The sequence below is a fragment of the Micropterus dolomieu genome, linkage group LG02 (genome assembly GCF_021292245.1).
Source record: "Micropterus dolomieu isolate WLL.071019.BEF.003 ecotype Adirondacks linkage group LG02, ASM2129224v1, whole genome shotgun sequence".
NCBI classification, from domain to species: domain Eukaryota; kingdom Metazoa; phylum Chordata; class Actinopteri; order Centrarchiformes; family Centrarchidae; genus Micropterus; species Micropterus dolomieu.
The window spans coordinates 7128894-7143849 of NC_060151.1; the positions used below are offsets into that span (position 1 = coordinate 7128894).

The 14956-nt window shown below is 39.8% G+C and overlaps 1 protein-coding gene across 3 annotated transcripts in view; it reads right to left on the reverse strand.

The window, feature by feature from the left end:
* Positions 1-575: 575 nt before the first annotated feature.
* The window catches only part of LOC123983389 (prostaglandin E2 receptor EP1 subtype-like), a 29571-nt gene continuing 15190 nt past the window's right edge, over positions 576-14956 (reverse strand). Inside the window, exons 1-3 of one of the 3 annotated variants that reach the window (XM_046069647.1) lie at positions 5519-5732; positions 3650-4557; positions 576-1611 (exon numbers count right to left, since the gene is read on the reverse strand). In XM_046069647.1, coding sequence (XP_045925603.1) covers positions 1336-1611; positions 3650-4525 — 1152 coding nt within the window. In that variant the 5' untranslated portion in view covers positions 4526-4557; positions 5519-5732 and the 3' untranslated portion in view covers positions 576-1335. Of the gene's footprint in view, positions 1612-3649; positions 4573-5518; positions 5733-14956 lie in introns of those variants that run through there. The other 2 variants (XM_046069641.1, XM_046069655.1) reach the window with 2 other exon arrangements.

Sequence of the window (14956 nt, forward strand, 5' to 3'; positions counted from 1 at the left end):
GTGGTGGATTTGAACCGTCTACCCACACCAGACGGCTGATTCATTCAGTGTTCTTTGGGGTCTGGCTTCACCATATCAATTAAAACACGATCATTGGCATCGGTGTTACCATTTAATGTCATCCGGCTGCTCTATTTTCCTACACATTTTGAGAGTTACTGTGGAAACTCGGTGTAACCACAGTTTTGCATAGAGAATCACTTGTTGCCTTGATCGGGAGAAAGATGTATCAGAGAATAAAGGCATGATAAAATGTCACATATCCTTTTTTGTTTTGGGGCAGCTGCAACGAAGTAACATAAATCTACATTAGGCTGCTAAAGGAGACTTGAAATAAAGAAAATAAAGAAGGAATAAAACAAGATATAACTTTTTGGACAGTGAGCATCAGAGGTGTTGGTAGGTTAATTTTGTTACCTTTGTTCAGATCCAGGACAGTCTGTGTGCTAAGCTAACTGGCTGCCAACAGTCTAGACATGAGCGTGCCTTGTCTTACTCATGCACAATACAGGAACACATTACCTTTCCTTGACAGAGTTGTAAAAAATATTACATCAATGATAAACCAGAATGAGTCAAAACAGGAACAGAATAATTTATTATGTATTCTTACTTTTCCACATAATATTCAATTAGCTTTTGCACCACATAGCTTCACTTTAGTCCCCAGACACCCCGGGAAAATAAAACAAAATAAAGATAGACATTCACATTCATGTCACAGCACTTCAATTGATACACACAGGGTGTTATTTCACATCTTCAAGCTGAGGTAAAAGCACAGCCTGTTCTTTTGATCTCTTATTTACACAAGTCATTGACTTTTACATTATGTCAGAGAACAAAACGGCACATTTACAGACAAAACTTTTGAGTTGAGATGTTTGCTTTAAGACTAGATACAGTCTTCACTTCAACAGAAAGTTAGCACATTATACTTCAACAGACAAAAATTTTTTATTTATATATTTATCTGTTCTCACAGAGGACAGACTATCAAGCCAACATGTCGTGTGCATGGGCCACACTGTAAGCAGTTTACAGTGAGTTGGGGCTTTTCCCCGTTGTAGAGTAACACTGGCTCATACAACAACCCAAGCTGGTTAGTGATATTTCAGACATGTTGTTTCCATGTTTTTAAAAACACTTATACTTCATACACATAAACCAGGGTGGCTCTCAGCCAAGAGAGAGAACTCTTTTCAATGGGATAACACTGAATTCTGATCCAGATAATAGATCCTGCACGAGTTGTGATACCGCTGGCAAATGACAGAGCATCCCTTAAAAAGTGATGGATGACATGTCCCCTTTCTTCCTCTGTAAGTCCCTCCCTTACACCTTTTTAACACTTTGTTTCTCTGAGTTCTGAAAGGAGCTGACATCCCAGCGAACAGAGCGGAAGGTGCTTCTTTTAAAACTGGCCTGGCTTTTAGTGAGGCTGTAGATCTTCCTGAGGACGGCGCGTCGCAGCAGGATGTAGACCCACGGGTCCAGGATCTGGTTACATGTTGCCATCCTGACACCTGTGATCATCAGCTGCCTATAAGTGTTTATGTCACTGTTCAGTGAGCCACTGTAGGACCGTATGGCTGAAGTCAGTCCAAAGATCTGTATATAAAAATGAAAAATAAAAAGAATCAAGTTTAGGTTCATCTTGTACCAGCTAATAAACTCCTACTAACAAATATGCAAGTAAACTCTAATGTTGGTTAATATTTTATGTATTAAAGACATGCCTGTGTTTTGGTTATGTTAAAACTGTATGGCAAATACGTTATTCCTCACAACGGACATGTTATAACTGCACTGCATCCTTTTCAAGCCCACACCCAGAATCTGGGATACTTGTTGCAGTGTGAGGTGATAGAGCTCAAGATGTACGACAAAATAATCGAAACAAATGCAGTATTTATGAAGTTAATAAAGTGTCTCATTATTTCTTTTGTGTGCAAAAAAAGATCCATTACATGTGTCAAAACCCGATAAAAGCTATTCTATTTAACTCCATAAACCTCACTTATCTGGCGATGGGTTAGTCATTACAAACTCATGCTGTGCAACCTAATATTATTCTAACCCACATAAATTTATCTTAAGTTCTGGTGGAGATCCTAAAGTTCCCAACGATACCAAATATGCCTATAAAATGATGCACAAGACATGTAGAATATTTTCCTTTGATAGAATGGTGTGGCCATAAAAATGATGGAGTCTTGGGTTTGAATATTTAACTCCATGTAAACATCATAAAGACCTGAAATAAGATTATACCAAACAGTGTGAAATAAGATGCTTTTCCCGACCTTAATGACTTAGGCCTACTTACTTACTTTAGGGGAATCTAAAATAGAAAACTGCATGTTATGGCAGCATTAAAAAATATATAAAATTCATAGGCAGCTGCTACGCCAATGGGAATGTTAAATCTTATCAAGGCAACAAATTCTTCCCAATGTTAAAACAGTTGTGGACAGCACACTCAGTAATGTGAAGTAAAATAAGATGATTTCCTGATAGACTGGAAAGACTGGATTTAAAAAAGACAAACAGTGGTGTTGAATAGGCTAACTGTGATCTAATCTTCCTGTTTCCGTTTCCTGATGTTCAGAACGCAGCAGCACGTCTGGTTTTTGATCAGCCCAAAAGGAACCATGACTCACATTACTGAGTGACCTCCACTGGCTACCCATGGCCTCCAGAATCAAGAATTCAAGTCACTAATGCTTGCATACAGAGCTACAACTGGGTCTGCACCAATCTACCTAAACTCCATAATACAAGCTTACGTTCCAGCTCTGGGACACTGCGCTCCTCCAACGAACGCCGCCTGGCTCTGCCATCCCTTCACACAAAGCAATCTCTGTCCCTGTTCTCATCTGTAACACCACGATGGTGGAACAAGCTACCACACGCCAACAGAGCAGGGGCATCCCTCTCTAACTTCAAGAAAGTGATCAGCTGACCTTTTAAACATGGAGTCTATTTCCAGACATTACCATTGCACCCATATACACAGTAAAACTGTACCGGAGTTCTGTTAACAGTCAATCAGCTGTAGAGTATTAATCATCTAAGTGGCAGAGGAGATACTGTAGCTAAATAATCAACAATAGATTCTTCTGACTAAAATTTCTCTCAGATAAAATCTATGCTAACATGAATAAAATTAGTCTTTTACAATACATCTTATAATATAGGTATGGTAATGTGATGTTTATTAGGGTGTAATGACATTACATTTAAAATAAAAAGATTTATAAAGTACAATTAGCTGCAGTATTTAAAGCTGTTGCCTGCAATTTCCTAAATTCAAAAATAACTTTCAGTCATGTATATAATGATAATATAATAATCAGCAAACTGTTGCGCCTGACATTTGTTATGTTAAATTTTGTTCATTTCTGTTTGTAGTTCACCTTCTATCTGTTTAAGTTTTTTGTTGTTGTTTTTTTGTAACTTATACCTGCTACATTGAATGGTCTTGATTGCATTTATTCTTGTTATGTCACATTCAAATGTAAACTTTTTGATTTTGTTGCAAAGTGCTTTGGCAACATTGTTTAACTTAAACATTCATGCCAATGAAGCACATTGAATTGAACTGAATGTGATAAAATGTCTGTTAAATGATTTACCCAACACTCACCAGCAGAGGGCTCCAGCAGATGCACGAGGTGACCATGATGCCAACTAGCTGGACCACCATCTCAGTGTCGTGGGACCTGGCCGAGCGGCGTTGGGAGCAGGACCTGTTCTTTAGCCGGGCTCTCACTAGAGTCATCCCACTGATGGTGTTGCACACAAAGGCCACGGCCAAAGAGCACAATGCCAGTCCAGAGAACAGCACCACAAATGCCAGATCTGTCACTGTAGTGTTCTCCATCACCCTGATAAAGCACCATGTCCCCGGGTACTGGTTAGTGTAGGTACCCAAGCTGAAGAAGGGTAAAAGGGCCACACATAAAGCCAGCAGCCAGATCAGGGCCAGTGCCATCTTTGTCCGTGCTGTGGTCACCAGACGAGAGTGCAGCAATGGCCTGGTAACGCCCAGGCAGCGCTCACCAGCCATGGCACAGCCCAGGAACAGAGGGCACAGGCCAAAGAACACCATGCAACTTCCCAGAAACTGACAAGAGGTATCCAGATTCGCAGGACCACCTCGAAAGCTAGAGACAGGATCAGCTGTGGACCCAGTGCCTGCTGAGTATCTCCTCAGTACCAGGGCTCCAGGGATGACATGTCCAGCCAGATCTGTTGCCACCAGAGAGCTGGCAAAGAGCAGAAAAGTGGCCTTTGACCGCCGACGGAAGCGGTTGTAAGCCTTGGCGAGAATGATGAGGGCCACCACATTGAAAAGGATGCCCAAAGTCATGGTGAGGCCGGCAGAGGTGGGGTTGTTCGGTGGAAAGGTGGTATTGCGTGCTACGGCCTCCACCTCAGGCTCCTGAACCATGGTGGTGTGGTTAGAGAGGGGAAAGGAGGCGATAGTGCCCGTGGAGTTGTAGTGCTGCATTGTCAGCATCACCACTGGGCTCTGGGCCTGATGTGTGTCCTCTGGTTAAGAAGATACTGACAAGGAAAGAAAGACAGCATAAGCATGCTGACTGACTGTATGAAAATTATTGGGATGAGGACAGGGTTTGAATATTATGTTTCACTTTTTTAAAAAGCAAAACCCTCCTGTGCATTGTTAATATTTTGGAATATCAATGGAATGGAATATTAATCTGGGGGTGAAAATTGAGTCACCCCCCCGTCTCCCTGCCTCCTTGGAAAAGTTAAACTACAGCACCTTTAGCCAAAACAAAATGCATAATACCCTCTACCCTTTATGCCCCCTAATGATTTACATACAGTGCCTGTACAATTTGTAAAATATAATATAAAATCACTCTGGAGGATAAATTCAAGTAAGGTATTTATTTTTGCAGTCTCTAGCGGTAAACAAAGTGACAAAAATTAGCTCTCAGCAACCTCTGAGGTTTAAGTATGAAGTTTCCTTTTCATATAAGACAACACAGAAAGTCTGGACAAGTTTGAACAGTATCTGGTGAGAGTAAACGATGCAGCACACATTCCTCTAAAAGTATTGTTTCCACGCAGCAGCAGTAATAAAACAGTCCATAAAAGGTATTATAAACAAACAAAATAAATACATAATAAATACATTTAAAATACATAATCATCAGTCAAACAATACCTGTATAGCGCCATTTGAATAAATACATGAGCATTTCCCTTCAAACAATCAATTTCTTTAGTTGTAATAAAAGATATAAATAATACTGAAAAAGAAGTTAAAAGCGGAAGTTCTCCAAAGTTGTAGGCATCTCAGAGCACAATAGTTTATTTTAGTCGGCACTGTAAATGTTGCTGTAAAATGTTACCTTTTTTTGACCAAGGTTAACATTTGAATGGGATTAAAAAGATGATGAAAAACAAATTGAACCTGGAATGATAGCCTCAGGGCATTTGTGTTTTGTATTTATCTTTACATGAAATATATTTAACCTACCTTTGAAATAAGAAATCCATGGAGATGATCAAGATCACATTGATTTTCACAATTACTCATAACTGAAGCTACTTCAAAATAAATTAATCCAGGTTCTTTTGTGATATCTTCTTGTGTTGTTCCAAAGTCAGAGGACTTCTTCACCTCAAGTGTTTCCTCATTCTGCAACTATGGTGAAACTCCTCTCTCAGAACAAGCCGGCCTCCCTATAACATTGTTCATGCTTGTCCTCTGTTACTCTGACTGCGGCTGGCTGCTTTTATACTGGGGAGCTGCAGCGCACTCACATCACCTCTGGGTGTCTCAGTCAGTGAAAACCGGTAACTTCCTCCCACCAGTGACTCCCGGGAGCTTGCAGAATCAATGTGCCATTCAGAGAAATCCCAAAGATGAATATTAATATTTAAAATCCAGCTGCCCCGCCCCAGACTCCACCTCACCAAACAATTATGAGATGTGCGTAAATATTAAGCCTATACAACTACAACACAGAATTGAAAATAAGGACAGACCTTCTTCAGGCTGTATAAAGCATTACTTTTGTGAGCACTGATGTCGTTTTCAACTAAAATGCATGACTTCATATCACAGCTACAACAAAATTGTGTTATAGCCTACTGGTTCATGCCAGATTACACTCTTAAAGTAGCAAAAGTAAAAGCTGGCTGAATTGACTTTGGGCAGTTGAACCTGCGTTACTTAATTTTCCTGCTTTTCCTGCTGGAGAGACATGTCCCATTGTTTGTTAATTTTGCATGAATTAAAACACACCCTTGCTCTACTGAGCCTCATCTGAACAACCTCAACAACCCTGTGGTCAGCTCTCATCGATGTTCACCAGCTGTGCTCCTGCCACTACAAACATCTCTCTATGTCACAGCTGCAAATGATTTTCCAGCGCTCCAGAAGACTGCCAAGACTGATGCTGCTGGGGAGAGGAGTTACTGCTCCAGGCCTCGCCTCGGGGAGAAAAAGCACACATGCATTTTAAATAGGTAAAATCCCAGTGTTATTTTTTTGGTAAGTGCGTAGGTTGAATGTACAAACTACTGAGGTGTCAAATGATGAAAAGATTCTCTGGATTCCATCATCACCTGCCAGGCGTATCTTTGTACTCATCTTCTTACTTCACTGTCACCTTGTGTCAAAACAGTAGAAGGGCTCTGTTGTAAAATTTGTTCAAATAGACGCTGCAGCTGTGTGTCAAAAAACATCCTATTTGACTGCATTGAGGTGAGGAATGGAACATGTGTGCATGAACTCATGCACACCTGAGCTGGCTAAATGGAAAAGCTCCATGCTGACGAATGGAAAGGAGCCACAGAGAAGAGATCTGCCGAGAGGACGGGCCATAAGGATTAGGAGGCAGGAAGCAAGTCTTCTCTGAGAAAGAGAAAACCAAAATAGGAAGGCATGCTTATCATGGGCCATTTAACATTAAAAGGAGCCAAAAATTGTTTATTTTTTTTGGTAGTGATTCATATTCCTGTTTTTTTCCCCCCTTTTTTAAATTTTTAATGAAGAACTCATTGTATTTACAGTAGCATACAAAAATCTGTTTTATTTTACCAGAAAAGGAGTTAATTCCACTTGTTTAAACTAAAAGAAAAAGGTGAAAAAATGTTTAGTTAAGGTTTATAACCTCTGCCACAAAACGTCTGATTCACTTGGCTTTGAAGAACTCGTTCCACCTCCGTGTGCACCATTGTCTATCTGCAGACATAATCTTGGAAGATTGATCACCAGCTCACAGTTTATGGCTTCTCATTGTGGCAGAGAAAAGGTTGTTAACTGCTGTATCTTCACTCCACATGGATGCTATTTACTTGTGTTGTCTTGCTGATTGCCATAAAACAGGAAACCACACACCATAACAGCTCTAAATAAGTCTTATTTTTTTTTTTGCGTTGTACACTGCGACTTTTCTGAAAACAACCCCCACCTGACTGAGAGGCCCCAGACATAAGGAGCACTGATTTGTCCAGGGCTGTGTTCTGGACTTTTAATGCCTCAGTTCATTACACAGGAATCCACTGGCGGATTGACACAGCCCTGGACCCAGTAAAAACACCCAGAGTTTTACAGAAACACCAGCCTCGTAGCAAAAGCCGTGCGTTCCTGAGGGTCATCGTGTCCATCTGAAAAACCAGTTCCCCTGAATGTTTGTCTAAGAGAAGATTCTTGGTGACAGGCCTTCCTCGGTGTCACAGTTTCAAATAATCCACAAAAGCAGAAGAACATGGAAGCCTGGACACATATGTTTGGCTGCAGTTTGTTTGTCACACAATTCTCTGCATTTCTGTTAAAAAAAAAAAACAAACAGCCACAAACATTCCAGGATTTATTTGTTGAAAACCTCATAATTACCCTTTCTTTAGTCCAGACATTTTTGCAGAATTATGCATCTCTGGGTTTTATATACAATCAATTGTTCACTGCAAGGAAAGTACATCAAATAAAATAGACATTAGCCTTGATAATGGGTTGAGAAGACTGTTGTTTCCTTTTGTTCTTTATCTTTATAGGCACAGCTGGATTTGTACAAAGATTTGGTTACTCATGTGTCTCAGAAAAATCTTGTTCCTTCATTTAGATAGGGATACTTTACGCAAAGTCATGCATCAAATAACCCACAGCCTGCCTATACCGTCCTGTGAAGGCTCGTCCTAATCACCTCTTGGCTGACCACACTGGGTGAAAGTATGTCCATCTGCTTTTCCCAGCAGAGCAGTGGTGGGGTCTTGGGAGAGTAGATGAGTTGGAGAGTTTCATCTTTCTGAGGAAAATTTCGGTTCAGTTCAGTCTGCAGAACATCTGTGTGGCCTCAGTTCACTGGAGCTAGAGCATATTAGTTCTCAAAACACCACTTCTTTTGTATTTTATCCTTTTTTTTTTTTTAGCAAAACAAAGATATCATTCACTAGTAGATAACTAAAACTTTAAGGTTTTGTGATTCTGTTTTTTCTGGGGGGGTCAAACACGAACTGCAATTTCTCTTGTGTTTTAAGATGACTAAAACAAAAAATAATAAAAATGTCTGTGTGGGGAGGGCGGCTGGATCTTCTGTTTTACTTTTTAAACAAACAAGACCATCCCCAGCGTTATTTATATTTTCTACCCTCCCCTTGACTAACACCCTCCAAACACTATCAAAGCATTGCACACATTTAAACAAGTCAAACGCATTCATACGACTTCTGTTCTGCTTCCTGTCCATCATGCATGCCAGGCTATGACTATATAATCTCTGCTGCTTGGATGAGCTGAAGTCCATAAGCTGCTCACATCATCATTTATGTCTTTCACCAGGCATATTTAATGAACGGGGACTTCCTTGACTCACCAAAGTGTGAAATGTATACGCACAAATCAAATGAAAACTCCATTAGTGAATATTAATGTGAAAAGAACAGGCTCCATCCAGTATATGAGAGACACTGCATCACTCTGAAAAGGTCAGCCGCAGAAATGGAAAAGTCACCATTGCAGACGACCTTGTTGCATAACTCAATTTAATGCATACTATAAGTCTGGGCCATCTGCAGTTATGGTGGTGAGAAATAATGTTGGTTTATGAGGCTGGTGATGTAAAGTGTGTGATTATGTAATGGTAAAGCTGTAGGATATGTGCATCATCAAGGCCCAGAGGATGTGTTTGCTGCAATGAGTTTACTGAGTGCCGGTCAGTGCTCTAACAATATGTTCTTAATTACGTGGATTTTGTCACTTTTATTATCATTGCATGCTATTACAAAGTTAACTTTCAAAATGCAAGTTCACTGATAGAGGGAAAGAGTCATCATCAGTATTTTCTCTCCATTATTCCTTCAGAGTAGTGAAACACTGGGTTTTCTTAAAGCTTCTTTTCCCATTCTACATAAGACGTGCTGAGACTGAGCTATTTTAAACTTCACTGCTGGTTTCCCATCTTCACACTCTGCTCAAGGCAGTGACATTAATCTTGTTCTTGCCTGCCCTTGCCCATAACAGTCTGCACATTGAACTGAATGGTACGTGCTGGATGATGTTTCGGGTGGTTTCTCCTCTGGTATGAATTCGAGGTCGACAAGGGCAGAAAAGCAATTTCAGTAACTTCACTGATTGATTACTTGTATTATTATGTGTAATAAATGAAGGGCTGTTTTTGTAATGCATATTTATTATGTTTTTTCTTGTTTTATCATGCCAATAATGTAGCTGTACTGCTTGTACAGTACATTCAATTAACTCTCCTACAATACCACAAATTTATTGAACCAGCACTTATTTTTGCAGACAACAACAACAAGCTGACGTCATCGTATGTATTAACGTGTCTGCAAACAGTTGCCTGCTCATACATCCAACAGACATGGAGCAATTTAAGCATTTATTTAGCGTTGGGTATCTGTCCACCTGATGAATGAAAGTCCAATATTCACTCTGGTTATATCTCTGATTTGATCTCCACCAACCCCTGAGGGAAATATCTGGCTCTATATTAGCTAAATGCTCGCTAACTATGTCAGTCTACTGTTTGGTGCCGGGCAGGTAGCATATAGTTGGTTTATCAAAGTTTTCTTGCTACAAACAACGTGTTTTTGCTGGAAACGACCCTGATGACAGCGGTGAGACTGAACCAAAACAGTAAAGTTGCAGTTCGAAAAACCAAAATAATGAGCTGGAAACTGCTGCTGTGACAGCTGGAGTCATCGCTACGAGTGACCCCTTTATGATTACACGTAACATCTGATTCAATGAGTAGAGCAGTTTTGAACTTTATTTTTTTAAATGTGACACCTCGTAATCAAGTTAAACTGATTAAAGGAAACACTGACATTTGAATGGGCAATGGTAAATTGTAGCCACAAAGCTGCTTCCAACACAATGTCTTTATTTCCAGTTTGCCTTAAAAGTGCTTAAAAGTACATTCTTAGAAAGTGCCATGTTATGTAAAAAGAGAAAAACATCATTACAAACAACAAGCCATCCAAAGTATTAGCTTACAGTACAACTCCTCTTCAGATCCTCTGATTATGCTGTCATTTCTCAGCAGACAGCTGAAAAGAGACCTTTAGGAAATCATGGGAAGATTTTTCGCGTGTGAAGTGTGAAGTCCAAATTTTCTGTCCTGTGCAAACATGATTATTTTTTCTTTTATGCCCTCAGTTATTCCACGGAGGAGTCGAGTCACTTGCTGGACTGGTGTGCAGAGCCACAAAGCTTGTCAACACAAGTCAAACATAATGCTAGCAGAACAAAGACTGCTAACCAGGAAGCGCTGGCAAACACACGCAGGTGGAAGTTTAGTAAACAGGTCTCATTGGTCCAGGTGATCCATTGTATAAGACCCAAATATATTCAGTGGTACCCATGTTTAAAGTTAATCTATCACCAATCTTCACAAGTTGCAAAATTAACTTGTCAGATTCTCACTTCAGCACACAAATGGTGTGTGCTGAAGTTGTTAAAAGAGATATTGACTTGTATCTTTAACAGCACATCCTTACCTGGTTTTTATTTGTTTTATTTAATAAAAATATAACGAGTAATTTGTAAGACAGAAATCTTGTTACAATGCAGTTTTCTCATATTTCAATATCTTGGCTTCATGTTATGTAAACTTCTTCACAAACATTCATTGAACTGGACTTGTTCTCATTGCTCTGCAGTGCTCTGCAGTAAGCTAAAGGTCGCGTTGTTGAAATCCAGCCTTGAGATCAACCTGGTCTTTCATGTTGGATGGAAACACACTTAGCTTGTCCCGTACAGTAAACCCCACCCAGCGAGGGGGCACACTGGAGCTTACAGAAGCAGCTTGTTAAATGGTAGAGTTTTGAACAGAGTGCTTCCTCTTTTCGTCTAAACATCTGAAAACCTGCAAAACTGCAAAATGAGAACTGCCCCCGCTTTGCCCCTTATCAGTACACTTAATGAACAGCTTTACAAATTTACAGACGCCTTTCTCAACAACACATGAATACTGTTTGTATCGTGATCTGACTCCATTTCATTGATTCACAAGAAGCTAAAGAGAACGATTTGTCTATTTAATGGACATTTCCAATGTTTTTGCATGTTTATAGGCTAGTCCACAAACAAATCACATATACTTAACAATCCTGCCAACCATTTTCCAATAGACTGCAGCAACATACAGTATGTGATGTGTAGGACACAAACTAAAATATTGAGACTAAATCAATTTTTCCACCCAAAAAGTCATATTGCACTTATGTCCAGCACCATCTGAATCATATCACATACATAATCATATACAGTATTTGATCTGGATGAACTAGAAAGCTGTAAAGTGGTTGACAGGGGAACAAGAGAAGGACCTGCAGGAATGAGGATGGTAACGCATTTGAATGAGTATTTAAGCTAAGGTTCAATCAGCATCACTCGCTGTTCACCTCCAGTTTGCCTCTGCAGGCAGATTGGGTCTCTGCTAGAGTAAAAAAAACATCACACTACAGTCCAAATAGCAGTCATAGCAAAGGACTTCTCATGTCTCTAAAGTAAGCCTCGCTGTCCACGCTGCAGCATAAATCAAGATAATGAAGTGAATTCTGTGTAATTATCTAGTTTACAGTTAGTCTATAAATTCCATATTAGCTCATGTGTTATGCATGCTTGAGTGTACAAACACACACTAATCAAGAACACCCACAGAGAAATGCACGATTTCCTGGAACACTTTTGGTTGAGTTGTTTCAGAGGCTACTTGTCAAATTTGTCAGAGGGAATTTTTAGTCTTTTTTTTATCATTTACAACATGATATCTGTATGGTAGGCCATTTTTGCCTGAAAAAGAAAATAATTGATGTAATGTATGGACAAAAATGAAAGACGATATGTCAACACTAAGAGAAAATAAGTAAAAACTATTGCTTGATAAGACACATATAATATATTAGATGCAAATTGATGAGTTACTAAGTCCTAACCTGACTTGAAAACAATGACACAAAAAGTCAAAATTAGGAATAATTGCATAATTCTTATTTTAAACTATCAATATATTGATATTACATCCAATTTTTTCCTATGCATTCTATCTGTGACATTAGTTTAATATGCGAAGCCTCTAGGAAAAGTTGACATTTAGCCAGTAGTGCTGAAACAGGAAGGGGGATGAAGAGATCACAGGAAGGTTGTTACTTCAATATAATCGCACATCATTCAAGGGGCTTTCAGTTCCAGTCTACTCAAAAGAAACATATTTTTAAAGCAAAACAGTAGCATCTTGTGCTTGACTTTGTATATTCACTGATGATGACCATGTTCATTTTACAGGAACGATCCTTCTGAGACAAGAATGGCAAGTTCTTCACTAAATATAAACTGCAATGTTGTTCGCTCACGCAACTACCAAAATGTTTGTGTATGTGTGGCAGCATGACATGTTCATGGCCAAAAATGAATTTAAATGTCAGAGTGTGGTTTGAACTGGCTGTTTTTGGTTCACAGAGTCGTCTACAAACATCTCATAAAGGCTTCATTCACAGAGTGCCAGCCAGAGAGTAATGGTCTCTGCTGCCTGTGGCCTCCTCGATTGAGACCAGATGCTGCAGATACTTCCCTCTGCAGCACATCAGCCCAACATGGCCCCTCTGTCTGTTCTATCTCCTCATGTTGCAGCTGAAGACTGCTGAAAATATGCACTTTACCTGTCTGGAGTTATTTTATATTGCACGCTGAAGTGAAAACAAGATGTGAGTGATTAAAAGGCTGAAATTTGTTTGGGTTTAAAGTCCAATTACCGGAATATAATGCTAATGGTAGTGCATCGTGTGTTGCTCCAATAGCAGCTTTGCTTATTAGGACTGACCACTTGCCATGCCCCTTATCCCGTTTACTTACCACCCTGTTGTTCTTAGTCCACAAAATAAAGAAATTCTTCTTGTCCTTGGAAGTAACACTAGGTCAGGTTATTACTGTAGGCATGTTAGCCAGTGTTCTGCAGATTTATGCTACCTTTTGACGTGTGAGCATGAAAATTATCTTCAAACAAACCTTAACTGGCTAGCTCGTTGTGTATGTTGTGGTTAGGGTTAGGGGATCAGCGCTACGGTAGCATTTTTCGACAAGACAGCAGAACAGCGGACATTCTAACATTTGCAGCTTATGTTAGAGAAGGCAAACACACTGTTTATTCCATTCCTTACCTTTGCTCTTGTGTTTTTGGTTTTGGGAATGCAAAAACAACCACCTGCACTCTTAATATATCAAATATCACTCGTACTATCGTACTAAAAAAGTATTTTGAACAATTATTTTGCCAATATTTTTAAGCAGGTTGTGATCTGAAAATTTCAGAGATTGTTTTCCATCAGCAAACTTTAACTTAAAATTAACAGGAACAGATACTGAAGTATTTTATTGAAGGATTCATCTTACCAACACAGTCTACAGCACGACTTGACCACAAATCTGGAACCACAATAAATAATGCACTGCACAGCAATTATGCTAACACAGGCATGTGGCCATAAATCATTAAGTGCCCATATAAGCTGTAATGCATGTATTTGTGCATGAAAGCTGATTTGACACATTTATGAAATGGCACACATTGGGGGGATTTTGAAGACCCTTTTTTATAGAAACTCAAGTAGCTGCTGTGCCCATGTGAAGTGAGGCCATTCTTTGTCCATATCTGGTTCTAAATAAAACAATAACACCATTGAAAGATAATATCTCTCCTTGTTCCTCTCACATTCCTTGAAATGATTATCATTTCTGAAGTATTCATCCAATCACCTGCTGCAATTTCCTTTTGACCTCCAAATATAATGGGCCCTCCTCAGGGGGGTGCTCTTTTACTCAAGCACCATAACAATGCGGGACACTTCCCGGATGTCCTAATTGCATATTTCTATTTACAGAAGTCCAAGAGCTACACTTTCTCATCTAGAATAACAACATGGAGGAGCACAAAGACCATGCACACACAGAAAACCTTCTTAGAAATGACGTTAAGAAGATGAGAGAAGAGGACAAGAAGACAGGCAGTGCTGTCAGTGTGTTAGCATCTGCTGACATAGCAGTAAGAGTGGCCCAGAGCTCAAATACTCACTGACAGTGCAGTTGTGAAAGACAAACCGGAGCTGAGTATCATGTGTGATGCTGAAGACGAATGCTTAGACCCCCAGAGAGACGATACAATTACCATCAGTGTCACGATCGTGGTGTGGAGGCAGGTTGGAGAACCCAAACGCAGGACACAGAGCGGAGCAGGTATGGTATAACGAAGGGTTTTAATAAACAAACAAAAGCGAGCACACTTACAGGTGAGTGGCTGAATAACAGAAATCCAAAAGTACCGGGAGACGAGACAAGACGAGACAAGCAAGGCTGGTTACAGGCAGAGAGTACACACACGACAGACTGGGGAGTAACATGAACAATGACCGGACAAGGACAAGACAGAAACACCAGGTATATATACACAGG